This window comes from Meles meles, chromosome 9, assembly GCF_922984935.1.
Source record: "Meles meles chromosome 9, mMelMel3.1 paternal haplotype, whole genome shotgun sequence".
Lineage (NCBI taxonomy): Eukaryota > Metazoa > Chordata > Mammalia > Carnivora > Mustelidae > Meles > Meles meles.
The window spans coordinates 90,407,089-90,424,761 of record NC_060074.1 but is presented as its reverse complement, the minus strand read 5'-3'; the positions used below and the strand labels follow the sequence as shown (position 1 = coordinate 90,424,761).

General features: G+C 33.0%; 1 protein-coding gene across 1 annotated transcript in view; it reads right to left on the bottom strand.

Moving 5' to 3' along the window:
• LRP1B (LDL receptor related protein 1B) overlaps window positions 1-17,673 on the bottom strand; it is a 2,013,404-nt gene that overhangs the window by 1,018,842 nt on the left and 976,889 nt on the right. The window contains exon 7 of the mRNA XM_046019480.1: window positions 10,502-10,664. Coding sequence (XP_045875436.1) covers window positions 10,502-10,664 — 163 coding nt within the window. The remainder of the gene's footprint in view (window positions 1-10,501; window positions 10,665-17,673) is intronic.

The window sequence follows — 17,673 nt, the reverse complement described above, 5'->3', positions numbered from 1 at the left end:
CACCATCTTTGAATCATCACATCGCAGGAGAAAAACTGCCTGATAGTTAAGAACACATGCATCAGACTCTACTTTGAGCAATAAAACAGAAAACAAATAAATGAAATTTCTATTGTGCTAGCCATTGAAATTTCAGTGAGTGTTACCATATTATATTCAAAAGTTAGTAGCCCAAGTACAGAATTACCTTAACAAACATTTAAAATACATAACACTGTTATGTATTAATCATTCATGGTTAAGGCAGCAGTAATCAATAACACAATTATTGATCAGGACTGAAAATATTAAAGGTTAAAAATAATAAAATATCATTTGTAATATTTTGATAAATATATTGGAAGAAAAAAACAAATGCTTTTTTGAGCCACTGGATTTGAAAAAAGAAGTTTAAAAGCATAATAGCAGTAGTTGTTTTAGTTACTACATGCTTACTTTAGCAAGATAGTATAGAAAAAAAGTAGAAGTTAAAATTGGCTGGTTGATAACAAAAACTAAAAGGAAATAGACCAAGTGTAAAACTGAGGATGCCCAGGTTTGAAAAGTGAGTTGTTTCTAGGACCTGAATAGTAAGAAAAAGTACTGAAAATGTCTTTGAGCAATAAAAGTCAGTTAAAACTTCCCAATTAAACAGAAGAATTTCATCTTCAGACAAAAGGTGTTTGCTTCCCACTGAAGCATTGTTTTCAGGTCTCAAAGTGACCATCAGTAGGTTGAAAGAGAAAACCAAGAGTGTGAGGAACAAAAAAATAATCTGAGTTTGATAGTTATTTCTAGAATATAACTTAGTGAGGCTGTTGGTATAGAAAAGTAATGGGAAGCAAAGAAATAAAAATTCTACTAATTTTCAAGGGAATTTATAACCACAAAATTCATGAGCCTTGCTTACAAAATTACTTGTCTATTCAAACATTAAAACAACTTGAATGGAACAAGGAACAGTCTATATGGAGTCTACAGGGAGAGAATATTCCCCGTTGCCAATTTTGTACTGACATGCATTGATATATTGATGTATTGAACACAACAGACTAGAAAGAACCTCCCAAGGGAAGCATAGGTAAAGAACAATGGACAAGAGGAAATGTTATAGGGAAAGAACAAGCATCTAGATAAGAGACTTCCAAACCACCAGGGCAGGAGGGCCTTCCTTTCTTTGTCTGGTAGGATTTCATTATTGCTTTATGCCAATGACTACTGTGTGCCTCCAATCTTCTTTTCTAGCTGATAATTTTGTTTGTCATTCTATCACTGATCTATCCATTTATAAAGGGTATGGAGGGGACTGTGGGTAATTGTTTTTTGGCCCACAGTTTGCTGTATACAAGGAAGCACAAAAGGTCATAATGAAGAGGTTTACACATCACCTAGAGATCCTCCACTCTGAACTAAATGTAGTATTCTATGTATGCGATTAGATATGTAAGGTTGCATATAGATATTTCATAGCCAGAAGAAAAGACTGTGACAGAAATGGCAAGTATTTATTGAAAGTTCCTACTTCCATAGTATGGTGGTGTCATGGGCAAGAAACTGCCTAATCAGGTACTACAGTTAATAGCTATAGTTACCATGCTGTACATGTGTATTTATTCATATAACTGGAAGTTTGTATGTTTTGACCACTTTCCTCTAATTCTCCCTTTCTCCAACTTCTGCCATTGGTAATCACAAATCTGATCTCTTTCTATGAGTTTGTTTTATCAGTTTTTGTTTAGTGTCATATGTAAGTGTCCTTGTCTTACTTATTGCACTTATTATGTTTTCAAGGTCCATCCATGTTGTCACAAATGGTAGGATTTCCTCTTTGTTTTTTCTTTAATGGATGTAGAATATTCCACTGTGTGTGTGTGTGTGTGTGTGTGTGTGTGTTGTGTGTGTACATACACTCATCTATGTGTATATCACAGATTCTTTGGATAAAAGGGCAATGATACACTCACTGATAGACATTAAGTTCTTCCCATGCCATGGCTATAATGCTACTGTGATCATGGGGGTGCAGATATCTTTTGAGTTAGTGTTTTCTTTTTTTTTTTTTTTTTTTTAAGATTTAATTTATTCATTTGACAGACAGAGATCACAAGTAGGCAAAGAGGCAGGCAGAGAGAGAGGGGGGAAGGAGGCTCCCCGCTGGGCAAAGAGCTTGATGCAGGGTTGGATCCCAAGACCCTGAGATCTTGACCTGAGCCAAATGCAAAGGATTAACCCACTAAGCCACCCCAATACTCCTGAGTTAGTGTTTTCATTGCCTTTGAATATATTCCCAGAAGTGGAGTTACTGTATCATATGGTAGTTCTCTTTTTAATTTTTGAGTACCCTTCATATTGCCTTCCACAATAGCTGTATCAATTTACAACTCCACCAACAGTACACAAGGGTTCCCCTTGCTCTACCTTTATAAAAGCATTTCCTATTTCCTGTCTTTTTGATGATGGCCATTCTAACAGGCACGAGATCATGTCTTATTTTGTTGATAATTTGCATCTCCCTAATAACTAGTGAAATTGAGCAACTTTTCGTGTACCTGCTGGCCTTCATATTTCTTCACTGGAGAAATGTCTATTCATGTCTTTTGCCCATTTTTTTTTAAAGGGATTGTTTTTTGTTTGTGCTATTGAGTTGTGTGAGTTCTTTGTATATTTTGGATATTGACCTCTTATCAGATCCAAAGTTTGCAAATACTTTCTTCTTCCCATTCCATACGTTGTCTTTTCACTTTTTTGATGGCTTCTTTCACTGTGCAGAAACTTTTTACTTTCATATAGTCCTACTGGTTTGTTTATCTATTTATTTATTAAGTTGTTTGTGCTTTAGATGTCATATACAAAAATTAATTACCAGTACCCATGTCAAGGAGCTTTTTTCCTATGTTTTCTCCTAGGAATTTCAAGGGTTCAAGTCTTACACTTAAGCTTTCTACCCATTTCAAGTTAATTTTTGTGAGTGGTGTAAAATATGAGTCTAGTTTCCTTCTTTTTACATATGCCTATCTAATTATCCCAGCACAATGTATTGAAGAAACAGTCTCCTTTCCATTGAGTATCCTTGGCTCTGCTATCAAATTTTAGTTGACTATATATGCTTGGGTTTACTTCTGGGTTCTCAATTCTGTTCCATCAGTTTATTTGTCTGTTTTAATGCCAATACCATACTATTTTGATGACTATGATTTATAGTATAGCTGGTAATCAGGAAGTGTGATGCCTCCTGCCTAAACACAATTTTTAAAAGTGCTTACAAAGACAATTATCTCACTAAAACTGAAAAAAGGCCAGATACTCTCAGCATCTGACTTTTTCCTTTGCATGATTAAAAAAAAAAAAAAAATCTTGAGTAAACACTACTTGACATTGTAAAACATCCACCTTGACCCTAAGGCCGGGCCAATTTCTCCCCAGACAAACCAATAAGAATCTGGCTCAAGGGAAAATATCAATTTTGGATCAATATCCTGCAAGTCTCAGCAGTCAAGCAGAACAAAATATAACTCAGCATTAAAGCTATTGGGTTTTTTTTTTTTTTTCTTCTTGTTCTTGTTCTTTTTCTTTCTTTCTTTTTTTTTTAGTTGAATATGACTATATAACCTACAGTAAAATCCTGAATTTATGTTATATATGAAAGAGTGGTAATATACAAGGGGAATGGTGTCAAGTACTTATTTTATTGTTTTTAATGCTTTTCCTTTCCCTTGTGGTGGCATTTCCAGACCAAGATTTTCTATTTTTTGAAAATAATATTTGTGCATGACCCATTATTTACTTCATAAACTTCAAATAAATTATAGTTTAGTATTTTCTTATTTAGAATGTATTTTTTGTAAACTACAGTAACTATATCTTCTGGTTGTAATATTTGATATTTGATGCATAACTCTGTTATACTCCAAGCTCCATAAGAGAATACATCACATCATTATCTTTGATGTCCTCATTACACCTGAGTGATATAGGAAATCCATCCATGCATTTTCAAAAGCAGTACCACTGGCTTATATGAACTTCTTGTTTTCACATTAACTCTATGTAAGAAACAATTAGAAATAATTTTAAACTACTTGGAAATATAAAATTATTCTTTTCTAATAATGGCACAGATTCTTCCAGTATGGAAAATATTCTCTGGCAGATAGTATAAGAGCTTTCATGCCACTTGAGAATCATTTTATAAGTGAAACAATAATTTACTTAATGTTAACTCCATGGCTTAGAATATTCACATAGATTCCAAAAGTATGGAGAATCTGATAGAATAAATACTACCATCACTTTCTTAAAGTATATCTTTAAAGATAAAAATAGGGATACGAGGACTGTTATCCAGAGTACTCCCATCCCAGCTTCTTCTTAGTATTGTAAAATGTTACTGGGAAAAAAATGCCAATTTCCTTGAAAAGAGATTAAAAAAAATATATTCCTCGATATGAGTTTGAATGGCCTTAGCCAAAAGGAAATAGAATTCTCCTAGAAAAGGGAATGAAGAATTGGAACAAAGTATTTGTCCATACTCCAAACAAGTTTAGCTAAGTTAAAAGAGACCCCATAAATGCATGGGAAGAACAAGAAAAAGTCAAAGAATTGCACAAAAGATATTTCTTTTGTATGATATTTCTGTATCACACAACACTGCTTGTGGTAGATGATGTTGGCTCTTAATCCATTTTTCTTTTTCCACGTTAGCTTGGTCCCAATTTCGCTTCCATGTCCTTCTGTCTTTCACATGCTAATGGTAAAAACAAAGAAAAATGGCTTTTTTTGTCCCATTCAGGAAGGTTTCCACCCCATTTCTGACCAAGGAGACATGAAAGTATGTCTGCCTAGAAGCTCTTCTATAGGGGTGCCTGGGGGGGGCTCAGTGGGTTAAGCCTCTGCCTTTGGCTCAAGTCATGATCTCAGAGTCCTGGGATCGAGTCCCACATTGGGCTCTCTGCTCAGCGGGGAGCCTGCTTCCTCCTCTCTCTCTTTCTCTCTGTGCCTGCCTCTCTGCCTATTTGTGTCTCTCTCTGTCAAATAAATAAAATCTTTAAAAAAAAAAAAAAGAAGCTCTTCTATACCCAAGAAAAATACAATGTTGTTTTTTTTTTTCCTTTTTTCTTTATTTTTAAACTGAGTGTCTTGTTTCTACACAGGATCCCTAGAATTTCAGCAGCCGTTTGTGACAAGAATGGAATTAGCCTGAAAAGCACACACTAAAGATAACATCGCAAAGAGGTAAAGGGACACACTTCCTTAATGATATTGTTGAGCCACTCAAATAACCAATACAGGAACTGTCTTATATCTAGATTTTTAAGTGAAATAATAAATTCCCCTGTAATTTAAGTTATACACAGTTTCTTTTTTTCTACTACTTTATCTACTTGAGGGGACATCATTAATCAGAGTCAGAATTCAGGGAAGAAATCTCTTTTATAGGGAGTAGAGGTACGGGAAGATACTAAATATAATTACTATAAATAGCACTGTGAACTCAGTAATTTAGAGATAAGCTTAACAAACACTGAAAACTTACAGAGTGAAAAAGAGAGAGAACAACAAAGAGACCAAATAGAGATGAAGAATGTTTTGCACTATTTTGAGTTATTTATATTATTACGAATCATGTCAGCTAAGAACACAGTGAGATTGAATCAATTTGGGGTAAGCTTCCAGTAAAGGCTGTAGTGAACATAAACCACTCCAAACTACTCTTTCATAATTCCAGGAAAATCATGATATAATTTGTATCTGAAGGAGACAGTGATTAAAGGCAATGACATACATGAACCTCTCCTCGAGGAGAGGCCTGGAGAGGAATTTGCAGCATTTGACCCTAGACAAAATGAATTAATGGGAATAATTTGAGTCATATATAAGGCAGCTAATACAGATTTTTACCCTTGAGCTAGTATGGATTTTTACCTTTCAACCACTGACTTCACTCCAAATAGTGCAGACCATGACAAACTTTCATGTCCATGTTGTCTTGCCTAATCACAAGAGCAACTCCTGAAGGGAACTTTGGATTGAAAAGTAGCAGTGGTAACTCTCCTGAAGCACTTAGTAAACTGGCCTTGTTGTCTTGCCTAATCACAATGTTGTGTTGCCTAATCACAAGAGCAACTCCTGAAGGGAACTTTGGATTGAAAAGTAGCAGTGGTAACTCTCCTGAAGCACTTAGTAAACTGGCCGATTTAGGTAGATGTCTATTGTTTAGATAATTCTCTCTGAATCTAAATGCCATCAGGAGTGCTAAAGTCACCAAAGAAGGTAGTAGTAGTATAATGGGTAAATAGGAGATAAGCATATAGATATTTAGCTTAACTATGGACAGATTAAAAAAATGAAAATAAAGCTATCAAAATGATACTCACTAGAATTTGTTGTTACATAGAAGAAGACACATTGGTAAGACTTAGGGAATAATTAACACAAACTCGTAAGATGTAATCACTACACTCCATTCACTGACTATAAGAAGTGAGCAAATAACTCCTTTGTACTCTTCACATAGGTGAATTTGGAGGTCTACGCACCTAAATACTGCTCTTATGTGCAGGATCAAGATTGTTTCAAAGATACACTAATAAACCGAAATACTTTTAGCAGTTAGTTTAGATAAACAAAACTATCTATCTACCATCTATCTATTTATCTAGCTAAAGGAACTTAAGTTCAGTATCTCCAATAAGAAAATTAGAGCAAGTCAACACATCAACTCAGTGGGATGATAACTGAAGTTAATGAAATGTCTCCCTTCTCTGAGGTTTCCTCTTCTTTTTAAACTTTTAAAATTTTTATTTATTTATTTTTTTAATCTAACAGAGAGAGAGCATGCACACACAATCAGGGATAATGAAAGGATAGAGAAAGAGAGGGAGAATTAGGCTCTCTGCTGAGCAGAAAGCCTAATACAGGGCTCAATCCCAGGATTCTGGAAATTATGACCTGAGCTGAAGGCAGACAGACACTTAACCAACTGAACCACCCAAGTGCCCCAAAGTTTTCTTCTAATAAAGAGAAATATGCAAAAAGATTTTAAGGGAAACTAAGTTTACATCCTTTTCAGGACACATTTTTGTGGATATGTGTAGAGGATAGTTCTTCCTCAAAAAGATAGGACTCACAATTTGTAACCTATAAAAATGTGAATATGAATGTTTGAAAATTAGAGGTACTTATGAATTACATACTCATGAATTACATACTCGTCAAGACTCATACTTCCATGATGAGAACAAGAACACATAGTAGCATGTCTTGAGATACTTCCTAATGTTCAAACCTATAGCAAATTCAGAACTATCTGAATCAACAAACTAATAGATAACAGTTAGTTGTGGGGGTGTAGTCTATAGATTTAATTAACCCACAGTGGAGTCTGAGGAGGTTAACAGACAAAGGTCAGCAACAATTCTACTTATGTCCTGTAACAGGTGAATAGTGAGTGCAGGCTCTCATTTGAAACTGAGACTTGCTGTAGGAGCCACTGAATAGAATTGAAAAACCTGATATCTACCCCAAGGATCTCCCTGTTACAAAACCCCTTTCATGGGATGGGCAAACCCACCTCATTTCTGGTTTCCCACATTCACAGAGCATCTTAGATTAGAATTTCATAAGTCCATGCTACTCTCTGATAGCTGTTTACTTTGATTCTATCTCTAATTTTTTCATCTATGATTAGTTTTTCCAGCAGCAGGAATCCAGGTAGGTAATAGGAAGTGTTTATTAACTATTTAAATACTGTCAATCACTCCTCTGTGCATTCAACTCCGAGACTTGAGCTTCACTCCTCTGCTTTTTGGCATTTGGCCTGCTCTTACAGAGAACAAAGATGATAACAGTCTTTTCCCTGGCTCCTTACATGGGGTCACAAATTCACAAATAAATCCTACAAACACTCTGCCTTTCATGCTTTACAAGTTAAAAATCCAAATTATATAGAAAAATGGTATATATTATACTTAGAAAATATGCAATTCCTGATGTTTCTCATGATCTCCCCTCTCCCTCAGTTTAGCTATCTCACATAACTCTAGAGAATTTGGGTTTTATATGTGGTACCACACATCTGCCAAAATACATTTTTCCCAAACGGCCAAACCAACTTCATTATCATTATTATAAGTAAAAGTTAACAGTATAGCCAACTAAAAGTTGTGTTTTTTGGTTTTTTTTTTTCAATGCTGCTTTTGAAGAGGTAAGGCAAATCTTCCATTTCTAATGCTATTAAGGTCAAGCTCTAAGAATCAGGTCTGACTTTAAATGTATCTCAGTGTTTCCCAAAGTTACAAGAGAACAAGCCAAAAATATATCATTCAACCCATACAATTAAGAAAAGGTAGGAGAAATTTCACTGGTGGTACATGTTGCCTTTAGTAGGTCACGCAGAGTTGTTCTAGCCTTGACTATTCAAAATAGTCTGGAGCAGGCCCAAAAGTAGAAGTTAAAGGTAAAACCTACTGTTCCTATCCTAGATAGTATCATATTAATCCTAGCCAAATTTCTAATAATAAGAGAAAAGTAGGATATATTTGAAAGTATTCTATTACAAACTAGTTTATATTTATGAAAGAGCGGATCTTTGCTGTGTCTGATTTCTGCAATTCATGATTGAAAGCACAGAGCAAACTCAAACAAAAAATTCCAGAGAACCTATTGTGATAAATGATACATGACAAAATTACATTTAAACAGTTACTAGGCCCAAAGGCATCCTGCAGAGAATAAGCACAAACAATATGGGTGTTTTCTACTCCTAATTCCTTTGATAAAAATGACAAAATATGGTTTTTTCATGTAATGACTGAAACAGGAAGCTTGAGAACATAAAACACATTGCTATTCAGAAAGGGAGATGGCATTCACATATATTTCAGACTGACAGTTTTATTTAAAAGGGGTCTCTGGATCTTTGTTTTTCAGAATGGGGAAGGATAAGATGGTAGAATGAGGGGAGAAATGCAATAGCTTCACCTCTTAACATTTCTGACAGATACAACTGTCTAAAGACTAATCTGAAATGCAGTTAGCACATCCAGGGAAAAGCGTGCAAGCAAATAAATTTTAAACAGAATTCCAAGAGAATGTTGTTAGCATATTTGTAAATTTCCAATTCTTTCTTACTACCCTTATCCAACAACCCAAACAAATCAGTTTAAATACAACTTCTTTTACTAATGTCTTTTGAAGCATCGCTGCAGTCAGATTGAGTCAAGTAACCATCTGCTACAAATACAAATAGAGCTACATTCAAGAATTATATTACACAGCCTTCCTAGCAAAGTTCTTACGTGCAAGCTGTTCTTGTCAAAATCAGAACCATTGTGATGATGCATCTTAATATTCAATCAGACTTTAAGTAAAGAGTGACAAAAGTCCACATATGGATGACAGCTGTTTCTTCAGTAAATATTTTCCCATTTATTGAATGGAGGCTTATGGCAGCTCAGGGTATGTTCTATCAGACATTTCAACCTGAACTGCTTGGGGATAATTAAAATAGCAACAAGGATAAAATTTCAGTTTTCAAATCTTTGCTACAACTTAAATCTGAAAAAACAATAGTTTTTTTTTTTAACATTTTTTAAATTTTAAATTTTTAAAAATTGTATGTTATGTCATTGATTTGAGAGTATCTGTGCACAGTATTGACTGGAGAAACAACTGGATTTATGAGACTCTACATCTTTTTTGCCCTTTCCCCTAAATAATGCCATAGTATTTGTAAAACTGAAACATAATTCCTATATGAATTTTCTAACCATATGAACAAACTTGATGGGAGTTTAAACATTTATGACTATATTTTGACAAATTGTGAAATATTTAAAAAAGATTAATGAACCTATTAGCTAAAAGAAAGTCAGATAAGACATCTTTTTAACCATCAAAGAGGCCTGCAAAATTAGAAAAAAAAAAAAGAGAGAGAGAAAATGGATTCCGATAAATTCGGTAACTCCATAATTATATAGTATTTACATATCAGTAGTTAGAGAGAAAAAAAATGGGTTTCAACTAAAAGATGACCTTAATGGTTTAGTATTGTCCTTGAACTTGTATTATGCCCCTTTTATAAATCCCAAATGTGTTGGATATGTTTGTTAATAGTACATCTTTCAAGGAGTATTTCTGAAGCTTGCTAACATCAAGGTATACTGCTAAGGGAACTTGAAGTCTTCTCTATTTAACCTAAAACTATCCCGATGCTCTTGTCTGGTGACCCCAAATCAATTCTTAAGAGGATAACAGGTTGTTTTTACCTCAGATTAGACCAGCAATATTAATGTGTGAAGGAATTGGTATTCCCCAGGTTCTGCATGGTAAATTGTAACCCTTTTCTCCTCCTTGCAATGGAGATGTTGAAACTGACATTCAAAAATATTTTGAACCAATAGTCTTCTATTCCACAACTCCTGTAAGACATTGATCTTTTTTTTTGATTTATTGTATTTTTAATTGGTAACTTTTTCAGATCAAACACTATAAAAAAGAAAAAAAAAAAAAAAGAACTTCTTACCCTGCTATTGGATCTACTGCTATTGCCTTAGGATTATGAAGCTCCAGGTCAATCAGGGTGACACATACAGACCCATTGTAATTACAAACAAAGATCCGGTCACTGACATGGTCCACGAAATAGAGATTTCTGGTAAGCCAGTCAATCGCCATTTGTTGCACATCTGAAAAACACACATACAAAATCATTGCATTACAGGTACAAATTTAGTATCATAAGCCAAAGAGTACATAAATTTGCCCAGACTGGTGTCACTGGGAAACCAAATCTGTATTGATTTCATTTTAAAGATCTCAGATTTAAATTTAAAAGATATAGTTAGTGGCTACAATGGATAGAGCAGCTCTAGGAGAATGTATCTGTGTTTGACTTGAATATCTTCCATTTGATCAGATCTATACCATAGTGGAATTTCATGCTGATTTGTAGCTATTTATCTGGTAGAAAAGATAACCCCAAAGACTATGGTCGTACTGTCCTGTGAGGCATTAACCATTTTTATCCTTTCCTATGAATTTTATTTATATATTCTTTTTCTTTAAAATGTCTGCAAATATCTAATTCCACTAATGCTCTTAGATCTTCAATACCAGGCTTGTTACCTCAATAATTCATAAATAAATTTCTGGTTCATATTTATTCTTGAATTTTATGACAATCATGTTTTTATCTATTGGAAATTATACTTTGATACCTCCTTGTTCAAACTTACTATGGATCTATGATTCATTCACCAAGCAGTTTCTTTCTGAAATCGGAACCTAAACATTCTTCCTACTCTGTTTCAAAATACTTCTTTAGTAACCTGCTGCTTCAGTGAGTGATATCCTTTCAACAGAAAAACTAACATAGATGCGTGTGTCATTATTATCACTCTTAATGGTATATTGTCAAAGCCAGTACAGAAAGTAGCAAGTTTGTGGGAATTTCTATCATGCCTTAGAAGGACAAGCAGAAAGTGGATATTGCAATTCATTGGACACACGTTTTCAAGCTATCGATTACAATTTCATTCCTGAATTGCACAGTCTTTATGGAAACATAACCTTTTAAATGTTCCACAAACTATATGCAGCTTTTTTCAACCAGCTCAGCAACCAGGATTTTTAAAAAGCTGAACTATATCTCTGTCTCCAGAAATCTACAAATGCATGCTTTGTTTTATTTTTTTAATTCTTTTTACATTATTATATCAACTACAACACAGAACCCACTGTTTCAAATGTCATTTTAAATACCTTGTGTTCAGATAAAGTATGTACCAGAGCCCATTCAATGGCCCATCCTTCATGCTAGGCATGCAGTTTGTGTAGTCTATGCAATTGCAATTTCAGACAAAAGAGCTTTTTGACAGCATTCACACCTTTTTTCAACTCTTTATCATTAAAGAAAGATTCTCTGCTACTTAAACAATAGGTATTGTTAACAACCATCCAAGTTTGAAGCAACAAGGTCTCATTAAATAACCTAATAATTAGCCAAACACTAAGTATTGTGGGTATTGGCTTTGTTTCCTTTTCTTATATTTGAGTTTGTCTAGTTTTAATGTAATCTTTTATTAAGATTGGAGAACTGAGGCAATCAGACAAAAAGTTCAAGTAAGGAAGCCAATAGATAAATAGATAATAAGTAAATATATTTGGCTAAAATTATTTACTCATTTCAGGAGATAGATGAATCTTCCAGACAATGGATTCAGTATTTCATCTTAATTTTGCAGAAATATAACCAAGATCAGAGGAAATTGTAATCATTTTATGGAATTATGAAAAAATTCTGAATTTTTAGTTAGATCCTTATTACTTTACAGTTACTAGAACAAAAATTTAAGTATATTCCTGTTATTATGTTTCCTCATTGCTTTTCATTCATTTTTCAACTGAAGTAAACTGAATTTTTTCTTTTCTATTTTTTATTTTTTTGGAAATGGCTTTTATTATGGTTACTCAGAATTTTCTAATTGGCAAATATAAAGGTTACTATTCTACTCATAGCTACAATATATCAATATTGGTAAAATTTTAAATAATGAAAAAACATTGAAAGCATTTTCAAACTTGTACATCATATAAGTAGTTAATAACAATTTTTTTAATAACAATGGTTTAAAACACAATATTTGCTTGGTCAAAAACTTAAAGTTGTATCCAGTTAAAATAAAATGAAAAAATCAAGGAAAAATTTTTTTTTTAAAGAAAAGGCAATTATTTATAATCTATAATTGGATATATACATACACACATACACACACACACACACACACACACACACATTACAACAGATTTTTCATCATGACACAAGGCAAATAATTAATTTCCAGAGTTGGTAAATACGGTACTGATTTTAATTCACTAAAATGTAATGTATACTAACTATTATGGACTGAATCGTTTTTCCCCAAAATTCATGTGTTGAAGTCCTAACCTCCATTGCCTTAGAATGTGACTGTATTTGGAGATAACTCCTAAAGAGGTGATGAAATCAAGGCCATTAAGTTGAGCCCTAATCTAATCCGGCCCATATCCTTATAAAACGAGATTAGGACATACAAAGAGAGATAGCAGGAATCCCTATACATAGAGGAAAGGTTATTTGCAAGCAAGGAGTGGTCTCAGAGGAATTCAACCATTTGTAACCATGATCTAGAACCTCCTATCTTCAGAATCATGAGAAAATGAATTTCTGTTGTTTAAGTCATCTGGTCTGTGGTATACTGCTGTGGTACTCAGGCAAAATAACATACCTACTCAGGTATTGTTTAATAGAGTTGTTCATGCCACAAAATTATTGAGAACAAAAGTCAAAATCTTTTTAAGAAAAAAAAATAAAGGAATGTCTACATGTCCTATCAATGTCATACTGAATCAGTGTCTGTTACACCTTAAAATATCAGTGAATTTTCCTGAGTAATATACCTTTGTTTAACTTACAATTTAATATTAATCAGATCCCAGTCTCTATGAATTTGTACATTGATAATTTGCAAATAATTTATGTCCAATAGAGATACAAATGATTTCCATCAGGTAGTAAAGATAACCCTAGTTTTATTCTACACTATGACATTAAATAGTTTTATATCTAACTTTAGAATCTTAAATTAGCAAGTTTTTACTTCATTGATTGTAAACACTTCAGTCTCTTCTGTACGCCTTTGAACCAGATTTACCATCCTTATAGTTTCTCATCAGTGAGTTAAGTGACTCCTTAATACATATTCACTACATATTGGTATGAGTCATGTTTTTAACTTTTTGAAAGTTACACACTGACAAAATTTACCTCCTGGTCTCTTTTCAATTTATTTGTTATATAATCTTTAACTAGTCAGAGATGGAAAATGCAAATGTCCACAAGAATGAGAAAGATAATATAAATAAGCAAAACTTGTTTGAAGGAACTATGATAAAGCTAGAAGATAACCTGGAGTATACATCTACTTAAAAAGGCAGGCTTAATTCCAGTTGATTGTTTTGACTTCATAGAAATGCTTAATTATTTCAAAGGAGAACAAAATATAGTCTATTGCTGCCTACAAGAGCTTCACTTCATATTTGAAAACAGAAAATGACTGAAAGTTAAGGAATGGGAAAAGATATTCCATGCAAATGGAAAGGAAGAAAGCTGAGGTGGAATGCTTTTATCAGGCCAAATAGGCTGAATTAACTAACTAAATAAATAAAATAAACAAAAACAACTACAACAACAAAAAGGGTTACAATAAGAAATAAAGTAGGGCATTACATAATGATTAAGAGTAAACTTCAACAAGATATAATGCTTGTAATATTTATGCATCCAACATAGGAACATCTAAATACATAAAGCAGATATTAAGAGATACAAAGAGGAAAATTAGTAGAAATACAATAATAGTAGGAGACTTTAATACTCCACTTGCATCAGTGGATGTCCAGACAGAAAATTAATAAAAAAAAAAAAATGTCCTTGAACAACACATTAGACCAAACAGACTTAACAGAATACTCCAAATAAAAACAGCAGAATACACATTCTTCTCAAGTGTTCATGAAATATTCTATGGGATAGGTCACATAGCAGGCTATAAAACAAGTCTCAATAAATTTAAGAAGACTGAAATCATATCAAGTATCTTTGCTGACCATAACACTATAAAATTAGAAATCAACTATAAGAAGAACATTAAAAGAAAACGAAACAAACACAAACAAGAGACTAAAGAGCATGCTACTAAACAATCAATATGTCAATGAAGAAATCAAAAAAAAAAGAAAAAAATACTACCAAAGCAAATGAAAATGGAAATACAACTCTCCAAAATCTATGGGACACAGCAAAAGCAGTTCTAAGAGTAAAGTTCAGAGATACAGGTCCACTTCAAGAAATAGAAAAAAAAAAAAAAATCCCTTCTAACTTTACATCTAAAGGAACTAGAAATAAAAGAACAAACAAAACCCCAAATCAGTAAAAGGAAGGAAATAATAAAGATTAGAGCAGAAATAAATATAACAGAAACCAAAAGAAGAACCCTCCAAAATCCCTAAAATAAAACAGACAAAAAGCAATTGGACAAATCAATAAAACCAGGAGCTGCTGGTTCATTGAAAAAAATCAATAAAATTGATAAATGTTAAGCCACATGACACATCAAAAAAAAAAAACAAAAAAAAAAGACTCAAACAATCGTAAATAAAAGAGAAATAATAATTAACACCACATGAATACAAAGGATTATAAGAGATTATCATGAAAAATTATATGCCAACAAATTGGACAACCTAAGAAATAAATTCCCAGAAAGAGATAGCCTCCCAAAAGTGAATGAGAAAGAAATAGAAAATTTGACAGCTCAATAACCAGCAATGAATTTAAATCAGTAATAAAAAAAACTCCCAACAAACAGAAGTGAGTACTAGAAGCTCCACAGGCAACTTCTACCAAACTTTTAAAGAAAAGTTAATGCCTGTTCTTTTCAAACTATTCCAAAAAATAGAAGAGGAAGGAAATCTTCAAAAGTCATTCTTTGAGGCCAGCATTACCCTGATACCAAAACCAGATAAAGATATCACTCAAAAAGAAAACTACCAACCAATATCTCTGATGATCATACAAGCAAAAATCCTCAACAAAATATTGGCAATCCAAAACCAACAATTCATTAAAAAATCATTCACTGCAATTAAGTGGGATTTATTCCTGTGATATGAGGGTGGTTCAGTATTTGCGAATTAATCAAAGTGACACACCACATCAAGAAGAGAAAGGATAAAAACCATATGCTTATTTCAATAAATGGAGAAAAAGAAACACTTAACAAAGTAGAGTATCCATTCATGATAAAACCCTCAACATAGTAGGCTTAGAAGGAATATACCTCCTCATAATAAAGCCTTTTTTATAAGAAAAACCCACAGTTAATATCATACTTAATGTGGGAAAAACAGAGATTTTTCCCTAAGTTCAGGAACAAAACAAGGGCATTCGTTTTCACCCTCTTCTTCAATATAATACTGGAAGTCCTAGGCATAGCAATCAGATAACAAAAAGAAATGAAAGCCAAAATTGGTAGGTTAAAAAAAAAGAAGAAGAAATTTCAATATTTTCAGATGTGAAGATACTATATATAAATTAATTCAGTAAGGTTGTGGGATACAAAATCAATATATATAAATCTGTTGCATTTCTGTACACAAATAATGAAGCAGCAGAAATAGAAAGCAATTCCATTTTAATTGCATCAAAAATAACAAAATACTTAACAAATTTAACCGAAGGATTGAAAGACGTGTACTCTGAAAACTATAAAACACTATAAAACTATAAAACTATAAAACACTGATGAAAGAAATCAAAGACAGAACAAAGAAATAGGAAGACTTTCCGTGCTCATGGATTGAAAGAAAAAGTACTGTTAAAATTTCTATTCTACTCAAAGCAATTTACAGATTTAATTCATTCCCTATCAAAATACCAACAGCATTTTTTGCAGAACCAGAACAAACAACCCTAAAATTTGTATGGAAGCCTAAAATACCCCAAAAAACACCCAAAGCAATCTTGAAAATGAAGAACAAAACTGGAGGTACCACAATCCCAGATTTCAATATATACTGTAAATCTGTAGTAATCAAAACAATATGGTACAGACACAAACTAGACACATAGATCAACAAAACAGAATGGAGAGCCCAGAAATGAACCTATGATTATATGTTCAAGTAATCTTCAACAAAGGAGGCAAAAATAGGCAATGGGAAAAGTCTCTTCAACAAGAAATGAAACAAACAAACAAAAGTACAAAGTATCTTCCTTCTTTGTGAGGAAAACTGGACAGCTATGGACAAAAGAATGAAACTGGACCACTTTATACATCATACATAAAAATAAACTCAAAATGGATTAAGGACCTAAAAATGAGAACTGAAAGCATAAAAATCCTAGTACAGAGCATAGGCAGCATTTTCTTTGACACTGGTCATAGCAGCATTTTTTTTTAGATATGTACCCTGAAGTGAATGAAACAAGGAAAAATAAACTATTTTGACTACATCAAATTAAGAAGCTCTGCACAGCAAAGATAACAGTAAAACTAAAAGACATCCTACTGGAGGGGAGAAGAGCTTTACAAATGACATAACTGATAAAGAATTAGTATTCAAAATATATAACTTATGCAACTCAGCACCAAGAAAAACCCAGACATAATCCAATTAAAAATGGGTATAAGACAGTAACAGATATTTCTCAAAAGAAGGCATACATATGACTAACAGTTATATGAAAAGATGCTCATATCAATAATCATCAGTGAAACGTAAATCAGAATGGTTAAAATCAAGAACACAAGAAACAGCAGGTGCTGGTAAGGATGTAGAGAGAACAAAAAAACCTGTGTATTGTTGATGGGAATGCAAACTGGTTCAGCCATCATGGAACACATTTTCAATTTTTTTCCTCAAAAAATTAAAAATAAAATTACTGTGTAATCCAATAATTCTACTACTGGGTATTTACCCAAAGAATATGAAAACACTAATTCAAAAAGATATATGCATCCTTACATTTACTGAAGCAGTATTCATAATTGCCAAATTATGAAAGCTGCCCAGTGTTCATTAACAGATGAAAGCATAAAAACGATGTAGTGTGTGCATTACAACACACACCACATACATGCATACAATGGATTT